Source organism: Macaca thibetana, chromosome 5 (assembly GCF_024542745.1).
Source record: "Macaca thibetana thibetana isolate TM-01 chromosome 5, ASM2454274v1, whole genome shotgun sequence".
Taxonomy (NCBI): Eukaryota; Metazoa; Chordata; class Mammalia; order Primates; family Cercopithecidae; genus Macaca; species Macaca thibetana.
Genome location: NC_065582.1, coordinates 50,132,111 through 50,159,965, shown reverse-complemented (window position 1 = coordinate 50,159,965; position 27,855 = coordinate 50,132,111). Strand labels below are relative to the sequence as shown.

The 27,855-nt window shown below is 38.5% G+C and overlaps 3 protein-coding genes across 22 annotated transcripts in view; 2 read left to right on the top strand and 1 right to left on the bottom strand.

Annotated features, from left to right (window-relative positions):
* Positions 1-10,599, top strand: part of NAA15 (N-alpha-acetyltransferase 15, NatA auxiliary subunit) — a 90,688-nt gene extending 80,089 nt beyond the window's left edge. For 2 of the 3 annotated variants that reach the window (XM_050790214.1, XM_050790216.1), the window contains 3 exons: positions 4,838-4,984; positions 6,114-6,211; positions 7,854-10,599. In XM_050790214.1, coding sequence (XP_050646171.1) covers positions 4,838-4,984; positions 6,114-6,211; positions 7,854-8,054 — 446 coding nt within the window. In that variant the 3' untranslated portion in view covers positions 8,055-10,599. The remainder of the gene's footprint in view (positions 1-4,837; positions 4,985-6,113; positions 6,212-7,853) is intronic. The other variant, XM_050790215.1, reaches the window with a different exon arrangement.
* The window catches only part of NDUFC1 (NADH:ubiquinone oxidoreductase subunit C1), an 829,703-nt gene that overhangs the window by 91,905 nt on the left and 709,943 nt on the right, over positions 1-27,855 (bottom strand). The gene's annotated exons all lie outside the window — the stretch shown is intronic.
* The window catches only part of RAB33B (RAB33B, member RAS oncogene family), a 312,558-nt gene that overhangs the window by 212,620 nt on the left and 72,083 nt on the right, over positions 1-27,855 (top strand). The window lies entirely within an intron of this gene.

The following is a 27,855-nucleotide window of genomic DNA, read 5'->3' as shown; positions in this document are numbered from 1 at the left end:
GAGGCAGGAGAATCGCTTGAACCTGCGAGGCGGAGGTGGCAGTGAGCTGAGATCACGCTACTGCACTCCAGCCTGGGCAACAGAGTGAGACTCCGTCTCAAAAACAAAAAAAAAAAACACATCGTTTTGACTTTCAAGAAAGATTAGACTTAAATTATACTTACACTTGTCCAAAAAAATAATTTGTGTTACAAAAACTGAATTGTAGAAGTATTTTTCCTCAATTTTTAAAAATTATGAAAGTAATAATATAACCATATTATAGAAAGTAAAAGAGAGAATTGCTGTATTTAGTAGTTTGTTTCTCTTTAGTTTTTTTTTGGGAGGGGAGTATAAAAAATAACTTTGCAATCATGGGTCAGAAAATTAAGGATATAAATAATAGTTTAAATTTATTCTCAGTTAAGATGGAGTATATGTAAAGTATTTTCAAAATGAAGCATTTTCAAAAATAACATACACATTGTTATATACTTTATACATGTTTTCCTGAAAGGTAGTAAAATAACCTGAATCCTTTTGAGTTAGATACTTTCTTTGGAAATACAAATGTAAAGTGACATATTTAAATGTATTTGCTTATAATCAGTATGTAGATTGATTAACATGAGTGTTTTCTTTCAACAGTTGGTTTCTGAAAATTAAAATACACATGGGCGTAGAATGATTAATAGTTAGAACTACTGAGTATCTATACTGGCTATTCCCATTGCTCTATGTGTTCAGCTGAAATCATCACTTTACAAAGTGATCTAATTTTGACTCACTTTAGGCAATGAAATTAGGTTGTGATTATTTGCAGTGGTAAAGAGCTGTCTCTTAAAGGCCTTTAAGAAGTTGGGTAGACCGCTTCATTGCCTTTTTCGAAAATAAAGGCATATGTGAAAATACAGATATCCAAATAGTAGCATATTTGTTATACCCCAAGGGTTTCTTTAACTAAAATATTTGGTACTTTAAAAAAATATTTAATTTAGAAGTAAATTTTCAGGAATACATTTGTCATGTTAAGATACACTGTTGTAACTGCTTCTTTACAAAGAAACCCTCACAGACACCTTTCTGGAGAGTATGGAGGAAAACAGTGCCTCCACACCTATTTCATCAGTTGTGGAAACTTTGCTGAATGAATGTGGATTTTAGCATGGTTACTGGCACCCTCCAAATCTCTAGAATATGTTGGTTTAAAACAATGTTATTACTAAATGCCACATGCAATTATTTACCATATAGGAGCACTGTCTTTGTCTTATTATGAGAATGATTTAATACCCTTTGAAAGTTTTTTTATGATTTTAAATTTTAAAGTTTTAGGACTTAAAACAATTAAATTATATTTCTGGTCAGTGCTAAGTAAAAGATAGGCGCTTATATATTCTATTTGTCTTATTATTTTCTTAAATGTTTATATTCTCCTAAGTGCTTTTAAAATTAGCACTGGCTGCCTTGATCTACAGTGAAACTTAGGTCTTAAACTCATTTTTCTTTTATCTGCAGAGATTTTTTTTATACTTATGTATCTCTCCTCCAACCTTCTTTAATAATCTAATTTATTGTTTATTATTTAAACCTTGTTTAATACTTATTAAATTATTAATTAAATTTTTTATTTTTTTAAGCTTTGTTTAATTTTCTCATTTATTTTGCCATTTTGAGTTGTAATCACTTACTAGGTTGTGCTGTAACCTAGTAGTGAACAGTCATTACCTCACACAAAATAAGAACATTTTCTACCCAAATTATTGACAATGCTAGCTAGCCTGAGAACCCTGCACAGTCCCTTTTGCTAAGAATCAGCCACCTTTTCATTGTGTGTTTTAACCATTGGTGCTTGCTTAATTTATTCGTTCTGTTAATAAGCTAATAGCATGAACCAAACATTCCAGTTTAAGATGTCAAAAGACCTAAATCAAAAGCGCCTTAGAAAAGGTTTTATTCCTCTTCTCGCCCATCAGTTATTTTCCTTGATTCCCAAGACTTATTACTCTTTCGTGGAAGGTAATTGAGTTAGTAGGGGATTTTATACTTTCCTGAGGCCTTGATGTTTTTTGTCAGTTTTATCACATTCAAAGGCTTTTTAGAGTTTTTCTCCCCTGTCCACTAGTCTTTAGCAGTAAATGGACATCTGATAATCTGTGACATTTTCTTAAAGGTACACATAAAATTTCATTACACAGAATTCCATAGGACATTCTGGGTTTTACTGCAGTAGAATTTTTTTATCCTTTTTGTAATTGATATTTTCCTGGAAGTTACAATTCTAGTTGTCTGGAACTGTAATTTCCAGGAAAATATCCAGAAAAGTTTAGGAGAAAATTAGTAGGCCTCAAACTTTTTGGAATCAGCTATTAGTGAATTTATTTGCTTCTAATTTTGTAGAGTTTTTTTTTTTCCGCAGTTTTAATTTTTCTGGGAGATTGTTTAATCTGATTAAAACAAGTTAAAAAAGATAATGAAAACCATAAAAATCCCTTGCCTATCCCTGTCTTCATCAACTATGATACAAACTATGCAGATACTTTCTACATGTAAAGTATCCTGAAAGCTTTTCAGGCAAACCAACAAGGCCCATGTAAATAATTTTTATTGTACAGAAGATACATACTTTTTGAGATAATTAATGTTCATTGCAGTTGGCTGTAACCTATTTTAATAACTTTGCTTCCTGTTCTCTCTCTATTCCTGCTTCTCCACTGAAAAACAAGTATTGATAAATTGTCAAAACCAAGTTGAAAGTACAGCCATAAGTTAAGCTAAAGTATTTCACTATAGCTCATTTACTTGAACCACCCAGTTTTATAGAATAATAGAAGAAATGCTATTTAACCAACAAAGAGCATGTCAGTGAATTATTCAACTAATAATTATGTATAGAATATTTCACTTAGAAGATGTTTCCTACTGAGTTCATTATATTTTTTAAACTTAGATTAATGATCCATTGGCAGGATAGTGGGTCATTACCAGCACTCAAAAACCCAAAATCGAAATAGAATAGTGTAGAAAAAATCAGCATATGTTACGCACAGTAAGTGTTCTGTGAAACTTTTGCTTCACATAAGGTATGGATATGGAATATGTATTTGTCTCAGTACAAATACCCGACTGAAGTGAAAATTTGAAAGCCATCACCATAGTTCCCAGCCATAAGGAAAATCTACTTAATGTTTTCACACTATGATAAAAATAGTAACTATGATTTATTGACTACACCCCATTACATAATTAGCACTTTTACACAGTAGCTTTTCCTTACTGCAAACCTTTTAGATTAGATATCACCCCAGTTTTATAGAACAAGAAATAGGTTCAGAGAGGTTATGACTTATCCAAGCCTGGATCCATACCCAAGTCTACTAACTTCAAAGCTCCAGACTCTCTATACCAAAATGATAATGAAACAAAGCGTAACTTGGATTCAATCCAGAGGAATTAGGGTCTGCTTTCTATAAATCCCAAGGCCTGGGAATATGATGACAACAGTGCATTTATTTATTTATTTATTTAGAGACAGAGTCTCACTCTGTCACCCAGGCTGGAATGCAGTAGCATGAGCTTGGCTCACTGCAACCTCCACTTCCCAGGTTCAAGCTGTTCTCCTGCCTCAGCCTCCTGAGTAGCTGAGACCACAGGCACACACCGCCATGCCAGGCTAATTTTTTAATTTTTAGTAGAGATGGGGTTTCGCCATGTTGGCCAGGCTGGTCTCAAACTCCTCATCTCAAGTGATCCACCCGCCTTGGCCTCCCAAAGTGTTGGGATTACAGGCGTGAGCCACCGTGCCCAGCCTATTTATTAACAGGAAAATGCTTTGGTGGTCGTTGGGAGTTTATTATATAGTGATAGCTCAATATACATAGTTTCTGAAATAAAGGTCAATAACATCAACCATATTTTGTTTTGTTTTTAATTGAAACACATGTGCTTTACTTGGGTATAGAGGAAGATAGAAAGGGTGAGGAAAATTTGTTGTCTTCAGCATTACATAGTTGCTGTGATACTATTTACCAGGTAGGTTGTTGCTTTGCAGACCTTAAGGTCGAAGGAGGGCAGCTCTAGGGGTTTAGAAGGCTGTGAAACTACATGTTTTTTCATCTACTTTGCTTACAGTTCCTTTTTGGAAATGAATCTTGTGTTAATAAAATTCTTTGAATGCCTTTAGAACACTAGATTGTTCTGCTGACATATATTCTTTTAAATGTATATTGCTGGGCATGATGGCTCATGCCCAACAATCCCAACACTTGGGGAGGCCAAGGCAAACAGATCTCTTGAGCCCAGGAGTTTGAGACCAGCCTGGGCAACGTGGTGAAACCCCATCTCTACAAAAAAATAGAAAAGTTATCTGGACATGGTAGCTTGCACCTGTGGTTCCAGCTTCTCAGGAGGCTGAGGTGGGCAGATCACTGAAGCGTGGGAGGTTCAGGCTGCAGTGAGGCATGATTGTGCCACTGCACTCCAGCTTAGGTGGCAGTAAAACCTTGTCTGTCTCAATCAATCAGTCGATTTATATAGGTAAGCTCTTTTTGCAAATGTTAAATTATCAGTAGATTGTTTTTGTATATAATTGCCGTGTTTCATTGGCTTCATCATTAAGTAATTTAACTCCTACAGGCCGGGCGTGGTGGTGCACACCTGAAGTCCAAGCTACTTGGGGGGCTGAAGTGGGAGGATTGCATGAGCCTGGAAGGTTGAGGCTACAGTGAGCCATGGTTGTGCCACTGTACTCCAGCCTGGGTGATAGAGCAAGACCCTGTCTCAAACATAAACAAAAACAAACTTTTGTAAACTTTATCAGAGTATTCAACTGCTAAGATTTTATTTTTAATTTATTCAGCAGTGTGTGAAAGTAAAGATTTACCGGATACAGTTAGAACAGTATTAAAACAAGAAATGAATCGTCTTTTTGGAGCAACGAATCCAAAGAATTTTAATGAAACTTTTCTGAAAAGGAATTCTGATTCATTGCCACACAGATTATCAGGTAATCACTTTATTTTATCCTTTCTTAGCCTTCTAAAACAACTTCAGTAATTTTAATGAATCAACAATAATATAAGGTACACATTTTTAGAATGGAAGTGGCAATGTGTATATGTTACATTGTGATCCTATGAAAACAGGCAGCTTAAATAAGCTTCCTAAGCTGGGTACAGTGGCACATACTGGTAGTCCCAGCTACTCAGGAGGCTGAGGCAGAAGGATCACTTGAGCCCAGGAGTTTGAGACCAGTCTGGGCAACATAATGAGACCCTGCTTCAAAGCAAAACACACACACACACACACACACACACACACACGCTTTCTATACATTTTTAAATTTCTTACGGCAAAATAATGACTACAGATCAAGGTCAGTAGCCTCTTCTGGTTCAGCATTGGCATTACAAAGAAGCAAGTGTAACTGAACTTGAATGTATATCATAAAATGAAGGTAGAGTTTTCTTTAATTTCTTCTTTCATCTTTGGGGTCTTAAAATTCACTCAGATAGGACCATCCTCTTCCATTTCTCATTCTTATGTAGGTATCAGACTTGACAATGCTAAACACCTGAAATTATCTTCACAGTTTGTGAGAAACCTAAGGCAAAGGTCTGTGCCAATGAGCCAAAATCTGACCTTTATGGGACCACATAGGTAGTACTTTTCAAATACCTGGCTTAAGCCCAGCAGCTTTGTATGTCTTTGTGGAATCCTGAATTCAGCATTTTGGCTCACACTGTCAAGACAGGATAGTCCCCCAACCTCCAAATTATTCTGCTTATTTCAGAAAGAAGACTATCATGGTCCCACCACAAAAAGACAAGTATTACTAGAATGCTTGTGTTTCTTCATAGTCTCCTTTACTGTGCATGTTTTGCATATACATTCTATTTTATTGGGTAGATATACGTGGTATACCTCTATCATTCTCTTACTTTGAATGGTTAAGCTAATCCCCTTAGAATTATTATTTTTTGAATAACAGTGTCTCAAGTAGTTGTTCCCATTCTTCTAATAAAGTGCCACATCCTCTGTGCACATGTATCTTGTTTGCCTTTTATATTTAAATAAGTAGAGGATAAGATGTTGGTTTTACCTTGAAATAAATTTCCCATTTCCCTCTCATTTAGCTGCCAAAATGGTATATTATTTAGATCCTTCTAGTCAGAAGCGAGCTATAGAGTTGGCAACAACACTTGATGAATCTCTCACTAACAGAAACCTCCAGGTAAAGAGTTTTTCATAATCTCTCTGTAAGAATACTGAACTTTTTTCACCAATAGAAATAACTGGTTATTTATACACACTGTTCTTTAAATCATTATGAACCTGGATCAGAAACAACTTATCTTAAAATTTATTTAGGCTACTTGGTATTCAGTAACTAGTTTCACATCTGTAGCTTGGAATAACTTTTTAGGAAATATGTTTTAATAAAATCATATATATATTCCATAGTCATTTTTGGATTTCACCTCATATCTGCATTTCTGAGCAAGCAGTGGTCTCAGTGAAGATTCTAACATGTTTAAGATGTATTTTGGCTAGGCGTTGTTGTTCATGGCCTGTAATCCTAGCACTTTGGTAGGCCAAAGTGGGCAGATCACTTGAGCTCATGAGTTCAAGACAAGCCAGGGCAACATAATGAGACCCCATCTCTTAAAAAAAAAATCAGATGTGGTGGCACTGTATTGCCGGCTACTTGGGGGACTGAGATTTGAGGATCACTTGAACCTGAAAGGTTGGAGCTGCAGTGAGCTGTGATTGTGTCGCTGTACTCCAGTATGGACAACAGGGCAAGACCCTTTCTCAAAATAAAGAAAGATGTATTTACTAGGGGCTAAATAAAAATGCTTATTTTGTAACTTGTAATACAATATGAGATTAAGTTAAATAAAAGTTAATATGGGTATATTGTAAAATACTGTAGTTTAAACTAGAAACAAATGGATAGCTACCTCATGTTATAATTTGCCAGATAAACATGTATATGCTGAAAGACAGTTATTAATATATTCATATAATAGCAAATTGAAGGCAGTATCTTTAAGAAAGAAAAGTTAGACTTGTTAGTTGTACCATTTAGATTAGAACCTGGATTTAAAGTTCTAACCTAGGTCCTTTGTAACCTGGATTTAAGTTGCTTTGTAACCTGGCAAAGTTTGTAGGGATTTTTGTATCTGGAAACTAAGTAGCATTTTCTAAGTGAAAATATTAAGAAAGCAAATATGAGAAATGCAAGTCAACATGAATCAACAAAAAAGATAAGAAGCAGACTTACTTAGGGGTTTGGTTGAAAGAATTACTCGTTTTCATGAATAATTTTTCTTGCAAATAATCATTTCATGTTTGAGACACTCTTTTCTGCTTAGTTATTGGATGTGCCTTAAGATGCTCTTTAATTTGAACACAAGGTTGAATACAGTGTTTGAGTTTGCTGGCTGGTTCTAAGCTTTCAAAAATATTAAAAGGCATACGTGCAGTAATTGATATTGGCATTGTAAATCTAGATGTTTATACCCAGGGCCAGGCTAGGCTGAGGTAACATTGCTGCCTAAGGTCATTCACATGCTGAGAGTGAGCGACTTTTTAAATATAGCACCCTGTATACCTTGCTTGCCTCACCATAGTCCCATTCCGGTTTCTACAGTCATCCCTGCTTAGCCTTTTGTATAAATCCTGCAATTCTGGAGAAATGGTTAAATTAGCCCTTGAAGAACATTCTAATAGAATGTATATCCAGGAGTAAATAGCTAAATATGTGTATTTATTTCTTATTTTAGAAATCTCTTGCTGTTGAAATGTCTAATAAATTCACAGTAAGAACCTTTTTTTGACCAGTTATAACATGACTTGTTTTCTTTCCTTAGACATGTATGGAGGTATTGGAAGCCTTGTGTGATGGTAGCCTAGGAGACTGTAAAGAAGCTGCTGAAGTTTATAGAGCAAATTGTCATAAGCTTTTTCCTTATGCTTTGGCTTTCATGCCTCCTGGATATGAAGAGGATATGAAGATCACAGTTAATGGAGATAGTTCTGCAGAAGCTGAAGAACTGGCCAATGAAATTTGAACATCACTAAACAAGCAAATGGAATGACTTTGGACCATATCTAGTATATAATATTTTTGTCACGCACCTGCTGCATTGCTCTAACTTACACAGAATGAGAGGAGTAAATGTTCTTGCCTTCAAATAGTGTTTTACGTTTTTTATCCTGCTGAAAAAGTATATATAAAATATCTAACATTACAGGATAGAGGTTCAGTTTCTTAAAAAATTAAAGCTGCTAAAATTGAGTGGTTAAAAAAGATACCTTATCCTATTCCTACCCACCCACCCATGTTTTTAAACTAATTTATATAAAATCTGGAGGCTGTTACAGCTAACAAAGCAGGTGTGTGGCAGAAATATTACTTTAAATTTGTCTTGTGAGATTTTACTATATCTCAGACAGCATAAATGCTGTTTTAGCACTGGATTCTTTCACTGAGCACAAAGAGTTGTTGGGGCTTTAGCATCTGACTGATTTTGTTACGGGGTTGATTCTGACCATAGGAAGTATGCAATGTGAATCACTATTTACAGAGAAACCTACAACAGATGCTTGATGTTGTAGAAACTGGGACATATAGATACCAAGCAAAATTAGAAACCTATAAAGTGTTCAGTACGCTTGTGTTTCCAAAATTCACTGTACATGATCAGTTTGGTGTTCTTGTACCACAGTTTTTAACTGAAGGAACCAGTTGTAACAGTCTCAATTTTAACTAAAACTTGAAGAACTAAAACAACAATGCAAACCTTTCAGCATTGTTTGGCCAAACTTGTTAAAACTGTAATGCAAGAACCAAATGCACTGTGATGTGGCACCAACTAATTAGCAAGCATGAATTTTTCACCCAAGAGTGAAAAAAGGAAAATCTACCATGGCTTGAAGTTAAACAGCAGAACTCCTGACTACCATTCTATGACTGATCAAAAGACTAATAGTTAAAAACCTCAGCAGGCCTTGTTCACGATATGCAGAAAAAAAAGTGCTGCAGTTTAGATACCTCTGGAATTTTTCCACAGTGTCACAGGTTTGTAATACTTGAAGCCCTACATTTCTAAGAATATATTTCTTGCTCAGTCGTTTCAGGCAAGCCCAAGACTTTGTAATTTTTAAAGGGCCCAAGATTTTTTTTTTTTTTTTCAAATAACAGACCAGCTTCTTTTTCTTGCAGTTACAGATGTAATTTCCTTTTTGTTGTCAAACATAAGGTACCAAATATGATGCAATAAATTGTTTTGAAAAACAGTTGTGTGAATATTTCAACTAATCTGTGTTGGGCTTCTGTGAAATACACAGGTGGAAACAGAGGTGCAAGCCAGAGGCAATGTAATAATGCTGTAAGGCTAGTGCAGATGGGAACTTTTTAGAAGGGGCTAAGTGCTGGTGTCAGGGAAATTCTATAATGAAGTAGAATGCTGCTCCTGCATTAAGATTTCATTGAAGGCAAGGATGGTGGCAGGTACTATGAATGTAACTCATAATTTAAAAGGAAAACTAAAAACTATTTTGATTGGGAAAATGAGCCTTAATTTGTTAAACCTATACACTGAGAACTAGCCTCAGGCTTAATATTCTCATTGCATTTGCAGGATCTGAGCAAATAAGATTAAGTAAAATGAATCAATTGTATATATAATTGACCTTTTTGTGGAACATGTAGTTTATAGAAAGTATACTCTAAAGGGAATTTGCCGAAGACCTTTTACTGACTGAACAGTTGTGCTACAATCAACCTTTCATAGTACATAACCTGCATTCCACATCCCAGTCTAACAGTTCAGTAGTGATGTAAAGAGAAGTACAAACTGAACTCCAGTGCTTTGTTATGTTTTATTAACTGGCCCTGTCTCAGGAACATCTTAACAGATGGCAAAAAAACAAAAACTTTTTTTCAACTCCTATGAGTGGCAACTGAAGTTTTTATTGTTGGGAAAGAACACTAGTCCTACCTCTGCCACTAATGAGGTGTTTGGAGGAGGTACCAGCCATATAATAGGGGGTGTATGTGTGAATTTTGTTTAAACTCTACTGTATATTGAAATGAAATTCATCTATTTGTCTTGACAATGTTCAAATGATGTAGATTGTCTCAGAATGAATATTCATAAGTACTCAGAACTCTTAAGATGCAGATGCCACCCGTGAGGAGCTAAATTCCTAACATGTATATTGTATTCCAACCCAATTTTACTGGAACTATTGAATAAATCTTTTATTTTCTTTCAGGTTTACTTGATAGTGGATACATTGGTGTCAGAGGACCTTGACTGGGTTCATTTTATGTCCAGACATCACCCCTGAAACACTGTACTGTACTATCTTGCTCTGAGTAGTATCAACTGGATCGTCTCTCATTTGCCTCATTCATCCTATTAATTTCAAATGATACTGTGGGGGAAAAACAGGGTTAGAAAAACAAGTGGAAAAAATGGAGTGATGTTGTAATCTAAACAAGTGCCTTATGTTTATTGCTAAGAACTGGTGTTACCAACCCTTTTGAGAAGAAAGGGTCTCTTGACCTGTATTAACATAGGAAAGTAAAGTTCTTTTTGTTTTTCTTTATATTCAGCTACTCTTGTCATTTCTCGTTGAAAAACTAAAATCTAACTAGGTTAGTTTACTCAGCTTTAATTAGATAGTTGAGTCATATATTTTCAACATTTTTCTGTATCTTATTTATTATGCACAAAAATAAAGTGTGATCTCTAATAGCATGGCTAAAGGTAATGCCAATATTAGTGAATAGCTTTGCTGTGGGCTTTATCAGGCCCTTGTTTTTCACAGTGTTGTTTGTATTCCCATGTTGTATTGCTATTGGAGCTGTGAAATGAAAGCTGTGACTTTATGAAGAGATAAAAAAAAAAGTGTGGTCCAGATTCAGGTAGGTTGTGATAAGTTCAGGGAAGTCTTTTGTACAATTTCTGAGAATATTTCAGTTACCATGTATAGTATTTGCGAAAAGCTGTAACATCAAATATTGGACTTTGTTGCAAGATAGGTATATACTGGTGTCAGATAATTAAAGCCTTAAATTTTGAAATGAATCTTTGAGAATTCAAAGACTGACCTTTCAGATAGAAGGCAGTCTTTCTATTACAGCTCATGCCCCACTTCTTTAAATTATAGACAAAGTTTCAAGATACCATTCTGCTATCATCTAAACTTTGCTGAACTATACTACCAACCTACATTAAAAACAAAGTCCCATGAAATGGCTGTGTTAAACCATAGTGAGCAGAAACTTAAATTTTGTTCTAATTTTGATGGTTGAAAAATTTCAACCTGTAGCAATAAAACATTTTTGGAAAAGATTACTGAATTGCACTTTTACCTTTCAGTATGCAATCTGAGATGGATGTTGAAATTAAAATATTGGTAATGTGCAGGAGGTTCTGGAGAAAATAATGCTGGTATTTTTGTTTTGTTTTGTTTTTGAGACGGAGTTTCGCTCTTGCTGCCCAGGCTGGAGTGCAATGGTGCGATCTCGGCTCACCACAACCTCTGCATCCCAGGTTCAAATGATTCTCCTGCCTCAGCCTCCAGAGTAGCTGGGGCTACAGGCATGCGTCACCATGCCCGGCTAATTTTGTATTTTAAGTAGAGACAAGGTTTCTCCCTGTTGGTCAGGCTGATCTCGAACTCCCGACTTCAGGTGATCCGCCCACCTCGGCTTCCCAAGGTGCTGGGATTACAGGTGTGAGCCATGGCACCCAGCCAATAATGCTGTTTTAATAAATCAGAAGAGTATCTTTTATGTGCCATCTTGGTTATATAGTATATTCAAACCAGCTGCCTCCATCAGGACACACCCCCTCTTTTGTTGTTGATGTTTTGTTATAGAGACGGGATCTCACTATGTTGGCCAGGCTTATTGATTGTGAACTCCTGGCTTCAAGCAATCCTCCCACCTCAGCCTCCTGAACAGCTGCGATTATAGGAACAAGCTACCATGCCCAGCTTAGGACACACCCCCTTTTATGAAGATATATTAAAAGTAGGGAGAGGGAGCAGCATATTATAGGAAAGAAGATCTAAAAGTTTCTAGCGCCTCAGTTTATCCAGTTGCCTTTGAAACAATGCTGTCTTGGGATTGTAACCAGAAGAAAGAAAGAAACTGGTACTATATAAATTAGAACTTTTACTAACTTGTAGTCTTAAATTCTATGCGCCAAAACCAAAATATAGACTTTGATTCAAGGGTGCTTATACCAAAAGTAAAGTTGATACTTGGCAATCTAATAAAACTATACTGTGGTTCTTACATTTTAAAAATTAGGCCTTTGTCCCTAGTTTAAGGGTCTGCATTATCTAATAAAAGTGGTATAATTCTTCCTAACTGAAAAAAAGTTCTTGGTGGTGAAGATGTGATGGAAAATTTTCTCTGTGATATAAAGGTTCCTGCTGTTGCTAAATCTTCAACTAGGTCTCAATAAGTACAAATTACCCTCTCAATTAGAAACAAGGTAGGAAGTGAAGGGATTTTTGGAGTGTGTTCTGGATCCCAAGGCTTGTTTTCTGCTAATAATTACATTTATCTTCTAATTTAGTTACCGTGCATTGTCTAACAAAAACAAGAAGCGTCTCTTATTCTATGGCTGTCTTCCCAATCTACCATGGTTTCCCAACTTTGGGCTTTTATAAGTACTGCTTGTTTACTTTGATCTGCAAGCTTACCAAGTTCATTGTCCCGTGCTTAATGCCTTATCACAAATGGGATAGGAACTGGTTTCTTTCTAAAGTGATCTTCCAAAGCTATCTGATATTTATCAGTAGTGAAAAATTAAATTGGCTGCCACTTCTCATCTCTTTTCGAACTACTTATTTGCCTTCAAGTAATCATGCTGTCACTTGATGTCTTTAAAAATGAAAAGGGAACCATTTAAAGAAGTAGATAATAAACCTGTCTCTTAGATTCTTCCCTTTCAAGTTCTGAACTCTGGAGTACTAAATACTAATTCATTCCTTCAGTGACTTAATAATACATTTACTATGCATTAACAATAAAAGTATTTAGAAACGTATTTAACTAGCATTATTGTACAACTAACATTTGTTCGGGAGTTCATAGAAAAGGACCTAAGAATAAGCCAATTACTTCACTTACACCTTTTTATAAACAGTTTTAGTTAAAAGCCTACTTGGTATTTCAAGCATTCCATTTCATGTCACATTTTTCATTCACCTGCCAGGATGCTTTTTATTTGAGAAAAATATCCATTTATGATATGAAATTAAATGTTTCAGACTCATCCATTTTTAATATGATGTATGAAATCTTAAGGGTTTATCCTGGGTACATTGTGGTATAAAGGTATAGCGACTACGACAGTATATACAGATTATATAATAGCTGTAAAAGACTATTAACTTTTAGGTCACCTGCCAAGGCCACAATTTTTTATCCTTTATCTGTTGATGTAGAATATTCCCGTTCATCTTCTTGTCCTTCTCTGTTGTTCTTAAGGAATTCCTTCAAAATACTATCAATCCATTATCATGTATATATGCTAGGAATATATTTCTCACATCTAAATTTTGCTTTTTTCTTATAGTTTGTCAGAGGAATGGCTGTGAATGGATGCCTGGAAGGACCATCCTCTAAATTTCTCAGTTGCCTGTTCATTGTGGCATTGGTTGGCAGTGAATCTACTCATCCTTTATGTCTTTAGCAACCAGCCACCCAGGTAACATCATGCCACTGGAATTAAGTTACTACAAGGATTGTCACTCAGTTTTTCATCTTTCAGACAGTATAAGAATACTGGTAACATACACACCTACTAGAAGGCTCTGTTTTTCGTAGCCCAGTATCTCCACTTGTAATCATTACAAGTAAGAAGACAAAAGGTAGGGATATGCTATGATTCTTTCTGGACACTTGGCTCACAGTGTCCATCACAACAAATAGCTGTGACCCACAGTTAATCTCTACTGAGGCTAGGCAATTGAATCCTTTAAGTCATAAATTTAACATTGGTTGTGCATTAGAATCTGAGTGAACTGTAGAAAATAAATCTTAATGCCCAGGCTTACCAGCAAAGATTCTGACTTAAATGATCTGGAGTCAGGACTACGCATTGGTCCTCCTTTATTTTCTGTCCTCTCTTTTCCTCCCCTCCTCTACTTCCTTTCCTCCCTTCCCCAGTGATTCTAAGGTACATCTAAAATTGAGAACTATTGTCTGATGAAGAAGTAGTTAAAAAATGCTTTATACTATTGGTTTTTCTCCTCAAAAAGATCAGAGGACAGAGGGGCCAGGTGCAATGACTCACGCCTGTAATCCCAATACTTTGGGAGGCCAAGGCGGGTGGATCACCTGAGGTCAGGAGTTTGAGACCAGCCTGACCAACATGGAGAAACCCCGTCTCTACTAAAAGCGTGGTGGTGCATGCCTGTAATCCCAGCAACTGAGGAGGCTGAGGCAGGACCTGGGAGGTGGAGGTTGCAGTAAGCCGAGATCGCGCCAATGCACTCCAGCCTGGGCAACAGGAGTGAAACTGTCTGAAAAAATGATAATAATAATAGTTGTCATAGATAGATGCTTGGGTTTTTAAGTGAGTATCAGAGCAAGGCAACGAGTCAGCAGGCTTTTAAATAAGGATCAGTGGTAGATACTACTCTCTGAAAATACAGACATACCTAACCCCCAAATACGTCTTCTCTTGCTATCCCTACAAGACTGCATTTTCCATAAATGAATGAATTACTGTTACAAATCTTACATGTGAAAGGATCCATAATTCTGGGACAGACAGAATTCAAGCTGAACATGTTGGCCTGTAGTGTCAAACCTGGGAAGGAGATTTATTTGCTACAGAATCATATGTCAAGCTAAAATTTACCTTATGAGATTTGTTGAAATAACATTCTGGATAGAACTCCCAAATCTATCCAATCTAGTTTGTTTCTTACTCATTAAAGAATATTTGATAATGAGTCAGGCTATGTTGATACTGTTGATCGCCATTCTTGAGTTTATAGACATTGATGGTTTTCTATAATTTTATAAACTGGGAGGTCTACATGTTTTAGTCTGCACATAGGTGCCTTGCCTTATGCTTTAGTTACTTTTCTTTGATCCTTGTGACTTAGCTGCTAAATACCTGGTATAAATACTCAGTGCTTTGGTACAACAGTAGTATAATATAGTTAAAAATAAGCTTTTAGGTCAGACAGAGCTAGGTTTAAATCCTGGCTCAGGTCCCTTAGACAAGATACTAAGAATTTATAGGTCATACAGCTGTTGGAAGGATAATATACTGTATATAAAGTGATTACCACAACATCTGCACAATGTCATTATGTTTATAAAAGGTTCCTTTCTGTTTGTCAATGTGATATTTGATTATTCTTTTTTTTTTTTTTTTTTTTTGAGATGGAGAGATGGAGTCTCACTCTGTCACCCAGGCTGGAGTGCAGTGGTACGATCTCAGCTCACTGCAAGCTCCGCCTCCCGTGTTCACACCATTCTCCTGCCTCAGCCTTACCAGTAGCTGGGACTGCAGGCTCCCACCACCATGTCCGGCTAATTCTTTGTATTTTTAGTAGAGACAGGGTTTTACCATGTTAGCCAGGATGGTCTTGATCTCCTGACCTTGTGATCCACCCACCTTGGCCTCCCAAAGTGCTGGGATTACAGGTGTGAGCCACCATGCCCAGCGTTCATTATTCTTATTTGTCTACAGCAGCACATTTGGCCAGTGTTTCAAGAAGGACTTTTTTTTTTTTTAAAGACGGGGTCTCGCTCTGTCACCCAGGCTGGAATGCAGCGGTGCAATCTCGGTTCACTGCAACCTCCACCTCCTGGGGTTCAAGCAGTTCTCCGCCTCCTGGGTTCAAGAGATTCTCCTACCTCAGCCTTCCAAGTAGCTGGGACTACAGGTCCCTGCCACCACGCCCGGCTAATTTTTGTATTTTTAGTAGAGGCGGGGTTTTGCCATGTTGGCCAGGCTGGTCTCAAACTCCTGACATCAGGTGATCCACCTGCCTTGGCATCCCAAAGTGTTGGGATTATGGGTGTGAGCCACCATGCCCAGCCAGGAATACTTTATAATTCTTTCCTAGATACTAACAGGTCAAATTTGCCTTTTTTATTTTTTAGTAGTCATGCCTTGGGAGATATTGTGGGCTCAGTTCCAGACCACTACAATAAAGTAAATGTTTCAATAACGTGAATATCACATTAAAGCAAGTCATACAATTTTTTTGGTTTCCCAATGCATATAAAAGTTATGGTTATAACTATATCATAGTCTGTTAATTGTGTGATCATATTATGTCTAATAAAACATTGTACATAGCTTAATTTTTTTTTTTTTTTGAGACGGAGTTTTGCTCTTGTTGCCCAGGCTGGAGTGCAATCGTGCGATCTCGGCTCGACACAACCCCTGCCTTCCGCCTTCTGGCTTCAAGCGATTCTCCCACCTCAGCCTGTCGATTACAGGCGTGCGCCACCACGCCCAGCTAAGTTAGTATTTTTAGTGGAGACAGGGTTTCTCCATATTGGTCAGGCTGGTCTGGAACTCCTGACCTCAGGTGATCTGCCCACCTCGGCCTCCCAAAGTGTTGGGATTACAGGCGTGAGCCACCGCCCCCGGCCTTAAAAATATTTTATTGCTAAAAAATGCTGATGATTGTCTGAGCCTTCAGCAAGTCACCTTTTTGCTGGTGGAGGGTCTTGTCTCTAGGCTAATGACTGCTGACTGATCAGGGTGGTGGTTGCTAAAGGTTGCGGTGGCTGTAGCAATTAATATAAAAGAATAAAGTTTGCTGCATTAATTGATTCCTTTTATGTAGGAATCTGTAGCATGTGGTGCTGTTTGATAGCTTTTACCTGCAGTAGAACTTTCAAAATTAGAGTCAATCCTCCCAAACGCTGCCACTACTTTATCAACTAAGTTTATGTAATATTCTAAATCCTTTATCATTTCAACAGTGTTCACAGCATCTTCACCAAGAGTAAATTTCATCTCAAGAAACCACTTTCTTTGTTCATCGTAAGAAGTTACTCTTTACTAAAGTTTCATCATGAGATTGCAGCAATTCAGTCGCATCTTTATGCTCCACTTCTTTTTTTTTTTTTTTTTTTTTTGAGACAGAGTATTGCTCTGTCACCCTGGCTGGAGTGTAGTGGTGTGATCTTGGCTCACTCCAACCCTCCACCTCCCAGGTTCAAGCGATTCTCGTGCCTCAGCCTCCCAAGTAGCTGGGATTACAGGCATGTACCACTATGCCTAGCTAATTTTTATAGTTTTAGTAGAGATAGGGTTTTGCCCTGTTGACCAGGTTGGTCTCAAACTCCTGGCCGCAAAGTGATCCGCCCACCTCGGCCTCCCAAAGTGCTGGGACTACAAGCGTGAGCCACCAGGCCTGTCCATGCTTCACTTCTAGTTCTAGTTTTCTTTCTTGTTTTTTTAACTAAGACAGGGTCTCGCTCTGTTGCCCAGGCTGGAGTGAGTGGCACGATCTTGGCTCAGTGCAACCTCCGCCTTCTGGGCTCAAGTGATTCTCCCACCTCAGCCTCTCAAGACTTAAGACTACAGGCACATGCCACTACACCTGGCTAACTTTTGTATTTTTAGTAGAGACAAGATTTTGCCATGTCGCCCAGGCTGGTCTTGAACTTCTGAGCTCAAACGATCCTCCCGCCTTGGCTTCCCAAAGTGCTGGAGTTACAGGCATGAGCCACCACGTCTGGCCTTTCTTTTTTCTTTTTGAGATAGGGTCTTGCTCTGCCCCCAGGCTGGAATACAGTGGCACCATCACAGCTCACTGCAGCCTCTACCTCTTGGGCTTAAGTGATCCTCCCACTTTAGCCTCTCAAGTAGCTGGGACTCCAGGTATACACCACCAATCCTGGCTAATTCTTTGCATTTTTTGTAGAGACAGGGTTTCACTCCAGGCTGGTCTCAAACTCCTGGCCTCAAGCGATCTGCCCGCTTTAGCCTCCCAAAGTGCTGGGATTATAGGCTTGAGCTATCACACCCGGCCTAATTCTAGTTATCTTGTAATTTCTACCACATCTGCAGTTACTTCCTCCATTGAAGTCTTGAACCCTTAAAAGTCATCTATGGGGATTGGAAACAACTTCTAAACTCCAGTAAATGATATTTTGCCCTTCTCCCATGAATCATGGATGTTCTTAATGATATCTAGAATAGTGAATCCTTTCCAGAAAGTTGTCAATTTACTTTGCACAGATCCATCAGAGAAATCACTATTTATGGCAGCAATAGCCTTACCACATGCATTTCTTATATCATAAGACTTGAAAGTTAAAATTGCTCCATAGTCTATGGGCTATAGAATGGACATTGTGTTAGCACGCATGAAAACAGCATGTATCTCCTTGTACATCTCCGTCAGAGCTCTTGGGATACGAGATGATTGTTAATTAGCAGCAATATTTTGAAAGGAGTCTTTTTGCGCAGTAGATCTCAATGGTGGGCTTAAAATATTCAGTAAATCATGCGGTAAACAGATGTGCTGTCTTCCAGGCTTTGTCCCATTTATAGAGTACAGGCAGAGTAGATTTAGCATAATTCTTAAGGGCCCTAGGATTTTCAGAATGGCAAATACACATTGGCTTCAATATAAAGTTACCAGCAGCATTAGCTTCTAAGAAGTCAGCCTGTTCCTGGAAGCTTTGAAGCCATGCATTGACTTCTCTGTAGTGGTGAAAGTCTAAAAGGTAGCTTCTTCCAATAAAAGGCTTGTTACATCTACATTGAAAATCTGTCACTGAGTATAGCCACCTTTAACAATGGTCTTAGCTGGATCTGGATAAATTCCTGCAGCTTCTACATCAGTACTTTCTGCTTTACCTTGCACTTTTATTTATGGAGATGACTTCTTTCTTTAAACCTCATAAACCAACCTCTACTAGCTTCAAACTTCTGTAACTTCCTTACCTCTCAGACTTCATAGAATTGAAGGTAGAACCTTGCTCTAGATTAGGCTTTGGCCTAAGGGAATGTTGTGGCTGGTTTGTATTTTCTATCCAGACCACTAAAATTTTCTCCATATCAGCAGTAAGGTTTTCTTAGGTGTTCACTGGAATAACACTTCTAATTTCCTTCAAGAATTAATGGTTTGGCACAAAAGCCTAGCTTTTTTAGCCTGTCTTGGCTTTCGACATGCCTCTTCATTAAGCTTAACCATTTCTAGCTTTTGATTTACAATGAGAGATGTGCAAGTCTTCCTTTAACTTGAACACTGGGAGGCCATTGCAGGGTGATGAATTGGCCTGATTTCAGTATTGTGTCTCAGGGAATAGGGAGATTCGAGGAGAGGGAGAAAGATGGGGGGATGGCCAGTTGGTAGAGCGCACACACCATTTATTAAGTTCACTGATGTTATATGGGTACAGTTTGTGGTGCCCACAAATGGTCAAAATAGTAACATCGAAGATCACTGACCACAGATCACTATAACAGAAATAATAATAATAAAAATTTGAAATATTGCAGGAATTACCAAAATGTGACACAGGGACACAAAATGAGCACATGACTTTGGGATGGCGTTAACGGACTTGTTTGATGGAGGGTTGCCATAAACCTTTAATTTGTAAAAAATGCAGTATCTGCAAAGTACAGTAAAGCAAAATGCAATAAAATGAGGTATGCCTGTGTTTATGCTTGCTAGTACTTTATACTATTTTACCTTTCCCACAGTTGAGAAAACCACCTATCTGCCACTCTTTTGACATTCATTGAAATCTTTAGTAGTGTTAACAAACTTGGCAAACTTCATAATGCCTCCATCCGTCCAGTAGTTACTGAATGCCTACTATCTCTAGGTGCTATGCTTCACACTGGGGGAACATGACATTGTCCTTGCTCCCACATTTTTCACAAGTTCCTAAAGGAGACAGACAAGAAGTGAATGCAACAGCAGTAGCTTAACTCCTGGGAGTCAGCACTCATTTCTGTTTGGATAGGTTAGGAAGATTCAGAGAATGTTGAATTTAGGTATGTGAAACAGAACAGTGTATTCAGGGGCTTTATGTAGTCTAGTGTGAACAGAATCTGAGAAATGAGACTGGGGCTCAGATTAAAGATTTAGGTGATTTAGGGGCCAGGCGCGGTGGCTCATGCCTGTAATCCCAGCACTTTGGGAGGCCGGAGGCGGGCGGATCATGAGGTCATGAGATTGAGCCCAACCTGGCTAACACGGTGAAAGATACAAAAAATTAGCCGGGTGTGGTAGTGAGTGTCTGTAGTTCCAGCTACTGGGGAGGCTGAGGCAGGAAAATGGCGTGAACCCGGGAGGCGGAGCTTGCAATAAGCTGAGATCGCACCACTGCACTCCAGCCTGGGTGACAGAGCGAGACTCCATCTCAAAAAAAAAAAAAAAAAAAAAGTGATTTACTAAAAAGGTCGGATTTAGTTTTTTGTAAGCAAATGACAGTTACTGAATTAAAGGACTGTAAGGGCTGGATGCAATGGCTCACGCCTGTAATCCCAGCACTTTGGGAGGCCGAGGCAAGTTGATCACTTAAGCCCAGGAGTTCAGGACCAGCCTGGGCAACATGGTGAAACTCCATCTCCCATCTCTACTAAAAGGACAAAAAATTAGCCAGGTTTAGTGGTGTGCGCCTGTAGTCCCAGCTATTCAAGAGGCTGAGGTTGGAGGATCACCTGAGCCCAGGAAATTGAGGCTGCAGTGAGCTGTGGGTGCCCATGCACTCCAGCCTGGGTGACAGAAATGAAACACTGCCAACCAAAAAACAAAAACCTGTTTGAAATAATTCTGCTAGTAATGTGATGGTGGGGGAAGGGGAGCAAGATTGGAGGCATCAAGACTAATCAACACTTAATAGTTGAGCTAATAAATAATAACTATCAGTATCATTTGCTGAGCTCTTACTATGTGCCAGGCAAACATTCTACATTTGTTAGCACATTTAATCCTTGAAAAAAAACCACATGAGGTAGGTATTGTTGCCCTTTAAAGGAAAACTGAGGGTCAAAGAAGTTAGGTTTGTAACTGCCAAAGGTCACACAGGTTATAAGTGACAAAAATCTGGATTCAAACCTAGGTGTGTCTAACTCCAAAACTGCTTGCTTCTAAAAACTGGACAATCTAGGTAGCCTCAGGCAAGAAATGGTAAGGATAACAATAGTAAATACGGAGAGAAAAGCAAGAATACAAGGGATGTTAAGGTGGGACAGATCAGCTGACTCCGGGGAGAAAACGGTGGTGAATGGAGAAGGGATAGTTAACAATGATGTCCAGGGTTCTGACTTAAAATGTTTTGTTTTTGAACAGAGTAAGAATTGGGTAGAACAAATTGAGGGAAGAAGAGAGATCATTTCAGACATGAATTTTAGGAGCTTATAAAATCTCTAAGTGAAATTGTCTAGTAGGCAGCTAGGTGTGGGTAAAGAATGAGTTGTGTGTATTATGGCCTGAGCAAGACTACTCAGAAGGAACAAAGATGGTGACTGGCAAACACCAACAGTGGGTAGAGGAAGAAGCTAGCAAGAGATCAAGAGATTGTAGTAAAAAAGCTAAGAGAAGTAGAAGATAACAGTGTTGAGCAACCGAAGTGTTTCAAGCCTTCAAAATTAAGATAATTAACACCTATCAAGTTGTTAAGATTTTAAAAGTCTGAATATTAAATATTGATGAGGACGTTGTAAAACAACACAGCAATTCTCGGGCACTGTCTTCAGGAGTATACATTGGTGTAATTGTTATGAGGGCTATTGGCAATATTCATTTAGTAAAATGAAACTTGCATATCCTGTGAACCAGTAATTCCACTCAGGTATATGCCCTGTAAACATTCCCCACACATTTGCCAGAATGGCGTGTGCAAGAATGTTCAGTGCAGCATTGTTCATAATAAAATCTGGAAATAAAATGTCAGCGTAAGAATGGATACATTGTGCTATGTTCACCAAATGCGCAGTTAATAAGTTAGCATTAAGTGAATCAAGGATTACCTTCCAAAACAGTGGTACTGCCCAAAGCCAAGTTAAATGGCATTATATTATATATCCTTTATATAAATTTTTAAAAATGCAAAACAAAACTAAATATGGTTTATAAATATATTCACCTGACGTAAAACTTTAAAAACAGGCTTGGGAATTATAAACAAAATTCAGAGCAATGGTTCTCTTTAAAGGAGGGAGGGACACATTAGTGGCTTTACCTCTATAATCTTATTTCTTAAACATTTGAGGCAAGTGTGGCAAAATTTTAAGATTTGTTCTTTGTTAATTTGGGGTCTGTTTGGGATTTTTTTTAACTTAAATTTTGCACTCCCCAGTGACAGTGTGGGTGAACAGTAATGGATAATACGAATTCACTCAGAAAGCAGGGAAGCTATCTATAATTGAACCAAATAATGGCTTGGTTTCTATACATTCCCAAAAGGTCAAGGGTACTTTTACTGATTTATCAAGAATGGCCAGAAAATGAAAAAAGAGTTTAAAAAAGTATGGGGGAGGGTTACAAGGATGTGTAACATAATTTGTCAGGAAGAAAAGAGGCTCAAATAATATCTAAAACGTTACTGCCCTTTGTAATTTCCAAGGTGGTCATATGTAGGTATTATTATTCTTTCCTTATAGATACCCGTCTCAGAAATATTCAATAACTTGTTAAAGGGTGTGCAGATAGCAGTAGAGAGAGCCAGGTCAAAGGATCCATATATATACACACACACATATATATACATATATATATACACACACATACACACACACGTATACATATATATACACACACACTAGTTTTTCCCTGTTGCTCCTCCTGTTATCGGCTGGTTGTTCAAGGTCACTGAACTGTAAATGTTAGAGCAGGAACTTGAAGCCCGTTGTTAGTTTTAAGGCAAAGTAAACTGCACTATGTTCCTGGATCCTATTATTTTGCCTAGGGAACTATAAGTGAAGTTAAATGTGCTTATGCTATTTAGGACTTCCTTAGAAGAAAAGAACGTTGAGATTTTAAATATCAGTATTTTAAAAATTATGTATTACACAGTGTTTATCCACTTTGATATATACATCATACTTTATGTTGGCACTGCTTTGTGTTTCAAACTTAACTTTTCTTCATAACCCCCTGTTAGAATGGCATTTAGATTTCCTCTTACATTAGGGAGGTAGTTCTTTAAAATGGTGAATATAAGTGCCTAAGATTACCTACCAAATCTATGAATTAGAAATTACAATCCCTGTATCTCTTAAGTGAAGTACAGTGTCCTGCAGAATAAACTATTCCAGTGAATAATATGCCAGTAGGTAAGTAACTAAGAGCTGTCTGTTATACATGTATTCATTATTAGAGATTGCTGGGTTGTCTTGCTAAAGTATAATTAGAAACCAAGAAAGTAGGATCTATCTGCATGTAACTTTACCCCAACTGCAATGTTATACTCGGGCCAAAGATCAACTCCTCAGTAAAATGAGGGAAAACACTATTGCAAACTATTATAAACTCACAAATTTTAATGTTTATTCAATTTTGCAATTAGCAAGTCCTTTGTCAAGTTAGCATAGTTTCCACAGAGTAGTGAGAATAGAAGCCAGGCATATGAGTTGAACAGTAAGTGAGAGGTGAAGATAGAGACAGCAAGAGAATACACTTTTCCAAAAAGCTTTAAATAAGACGGTAAGGAGAGGTGGAGGGGAGAAACCAGAAGGACATATCATAAAAAGAGGGGTCATGATATTTGAGAGGTTTGAGGATGATTGTATTTTTTTTTTTTTTTGAGACGGAGTCTCACTCTGTCGCCCAGGTTGGAGTGCAGTGGCGCGATCTCGGCTCACTGCAAGCTCCGCCTCCCGGGTTCCCGCCATTCTCCTGCCTCAGCCTCCCGAGTAGCTGGGACTACAGGCGCCTGCCACCGCGCCTGGCTAGTTTTTTGTATTTTTAGTAGAGACGGGGTTTCACCGTGGTCTCGATCTCCTGACCTTATGATCCGCCCGCCTCGGCCTCCCAAAGTGCTGGGATTACAGGCGTGAGCCACCGCGCCCGGCGGATGATTGTATTTGAATGAAAGAAACTAGTACAGAAGGAGGGAGAAAATCAGAGTCAGGTCCCAAAAGACACAGGAAAGGTGGTCCTTGAAAAACACACTTTAGGCCAGGCACAGTGGCTCACGCCTGTAATCCCAGCACTTTGGGAGGCTGAGGCAGGCGGATCACCTGAGGTCAGGAGTTCGAGACCAGCCTGACCAACATGGAGAAACCCCGTCTGTACTAAAAATACAGAATTAGCCGGGCGTGGTGGTGGATGCCTGTAATCCCAGCCACTTGGGAGATTGAGGCAGGAGAATCCCTTGAAGCCAGGAGGCGGAGGTTGCAGTGAGCCAAGATCACACCATTGCACTCCAGCCTGGGCAACAAGAGCCAAACTCCATCTCAAAACACACACACACACACACACACACACACACACACACACACACACAAATTAGCCGGATGTGGTGGCAGGCGCCTGTAATCCCATCTACTTAGGAGGCTGAAGCAGGAGAATTGCTTGAGCCCAGGAGGTGGAGGCTGGAGTGAGCCGAGATCGTGCCACTGCACTCCAGCATGGGCAACAGAATGAGACTCCATCTCAAAAAAAAAAGAAAGAAAAACACACCTTCACACCTTTTCTCAAAACTAGAAGGAAGTAAGGGAATAGTTATAAGTTTGTAGATGTGAACAGAGAGATTTATGTTAGATATTCTCCAAATTTTTTATGAAGTAGGAAGTGATAGGTGATATTATTTATGAAGTAGGAGGGGGAAAAAGGTTAGTTTGGAGGCTTGAAGAGAATAGAGATGGTTTGGAATAGAGCTGATGAAAGACAAAAACATTAATGAACAGGGTTAACCATGGAACTGAATTTGGAAATCATGAAAGTATGGTGATTTTGTGATTGTTTCTAGCATCTCATCTGAATGGCTTACAGGGCCAGGTAGATTACAGGACTGATCCAGAATTGTGATTTGGATAACGGATGTAGGAGAAAGACAAGGATAGAAATTGAGAGCATTTGTGCCAGGCAGGATACAGAAATGTGAGTTGGAAGAGATATACCAGGGATGGAAAAATATGGAGGGTAATTGAAAGCACTGACGAGGCCAGGCATGGTGGCTCATGCTGTAATCCCAACACTTTGGAAGGCTGAGGCAAGAGGACTGCTTGAGCTCAAGAGTTCGAGACAAGCCTGGGCAACATGGGGCTAAATAACACAAAAATTAGCCAACTGTGGTGGTTAGTGCCTGTAGTCCCAGCTACTCAGGAGGCTGAGATGGGAGGATGGCTTGAACCCGGGAGGTGAATGTTGCAGTGAGCCGAGATTGGGCCACTGCACTCCAGCTTGGACGACAGAGCAAGACCCCTGTCTCGAAAGAAAAGAAAAGAAAAGAAAAGCACTGGAGCAGGTCATATGACCAATTTAAGAGATCCAGGTCAGATACAGAAGGAAGCAGGATCAAGAATAAACTGGAAGAGGCAACACTATAGGAATGGAGGTCTCAATGGGGTTAATGATCAGGCACGCTGTGGGTAATATGAATAGAAGCATAAGAGTATGAAAATCACCCAGAACCGCTCCATAACAAAGTGGGGGGTGTGACCAAGGGAATGAGGTTGAACTGGCATTGGAACCGTGAAGGTTGGATATTCAACCGACATTCCACACAAATGTTGAAATCCCCTAGGAAATGATTAAATGAATTTGGGGTTTAAAGGAATAACACGATGTAGGTATTAGGGACAAAGCAAGGTAAAGGGTGACAAAATTGAATGGAATGAACTTCAAAGGAATTAAAATTTTTAAAAGCGCTGAGAATAAAGGTGGGTTTATTTATAATAGAATAGGTTGTCAAAGCCCATACTTGAAAGGTTGGAGGGAGGGCATTGTGTGTTGGCGGGATGCTATCCAGTACAGTTTGGAGACAAGAAATGAGAGGGAACTGCCTTCTGAGCAGTGACCAAGCATAATCGGAATGAAAAGTTTAGATGGTACTAAAGTTTCTCAGCTTTTGGCCAAGTTATTTTGAGCAAAACTGAGAAGCTGAAGGTCGCAGGCAGTGTTTGGCCTATCTTTGTGAGGGTGTCTTAGATCCATGGTGTAGTGGTAATTGCTGGATCCTTGCAAGAGCTGCTGTGCAAAATGGTAACTGGTAGCATTTTGCTTAGTCTATATGAACTTCCTTATGGTTTAGGACATGCAGCCATTTACTTGCTATACTTTCTGGCATATATGGCATGTAACTCCAGGAGACAGAACCCAAGGATTTTCTCTATAGGACTTTACCGTGTTTAGCATAAGGATCACTATCTGTGCCTTATATAAGATGCAATCCCTTTTTTCCTTTTTCGTTAAAGATAGATTTCATTCACCAGTCTGTCGTAGAGAGTATGATATAGGAGAAAAAAAGAGCATGGACTCATGCAGAACCAGGTCTGAATCCTGGAAGCTTCTTGAACAATTCACTTAAATTTTCTGAGTCTTAATATAGCCCAAGTATAATAGACCTTATATATAAAGTGCCTAGAACACAGAAAGTACTCAATGGATTTTTCCTATCATTAGTTATTCAATAAAAGTCTTAGGAAAGACTATCGGCCAAGCACTGTTGTAAGTCCTGGGAATCCAAATATGAGTATGACATGATCCTTGCCCTAAGAGCCTTACAGTTTAGTAGAAGGAGAGAGAAAGATAAGTATATTCAATGACATAACAAATGCCTTGGTAGATGCATAGATGGAAAACAGTGGGAGCCCAAGCGGCAACAGTAAGTTCTGCTTGCCAGCCTGAGGTGGAGTGAGAAGGTAGGGAGCCTCCTTAACTATTCCTTCTCAATTTTCTCTGCTCTTCTTCCTTCCACTCTGTGTGCATATCTATTTTAAGTCTAGGCACATTTCCTGAAATAGACTCAGTGTGCCTTATGTCTATCTCAGTGTGTCAGTGATAATGTATGTGCTGACGCGTCCAGATCTCTATAGTGAGCATCACAGCATATATTCAGTTGTCAAGTAGATGTTTGTTCTTAGATACATCATGAGTGCCTCCAGCTCAACAGGAGTAAAAATGAATTTTATTATCTCAAAACCTGCTCCTCCACTTTTTGGACACCACCATGCACTCAGTTGTCAAGTCAGAAACATGGAAGTCATCTTTGGTGTTTCCGTCTTCCTAATTCTCCATAGTTGGCTTTTAGCAAGTCCCATTTATTATATCTGCAGAACATCTTTCAAACCCTCCAACTTCTCTCCATTTCCATGTTTATAATCCTAGCTTAGTACCATTATCTCTTGCTTAAATTACTCTAACAACCTCTCTCGATGCTCTAATCTTATCTCGTTTTAATCCATTCTCCATACTAAAACCAGAATATTATTTCTAACATACAAATCTAACTACTTCATTTCCTTGCTTAAGATCTTTCAAAAAGTCCAAAGCTTTCCATTGCTTCTAGAATAAAATAGCTTACAGGACACAGCAGAATCTTATCTCCTCTTACCCACTGTTTTCATTTTAGATAAACTTCCCACTAATTTTCTCTAAACCTTTAACTCCTGCTGGTGCTTGTTGGCGCTTACATATTTTCTGTACTTCTGCTCTCGTAGCACCCACTACCCAGTATTCAAATGCTTAGTTGTATGTTTCCCTGACTAGACTAATCTCTGTAGGGCAGGGATCAAGCAGATTGTTTTATTTTTGTTTTGCTTTTGAGTGTGAGAGAGAGTGTGTGTGTTTGTGTAATATGGAAGAGCCTTGAGCATGAGGTAGTCACAGGTTATATAATCACCTGCTTGGGTTGAGGCATATAATTACCAGGGGCAGCATGGACTGCATTAT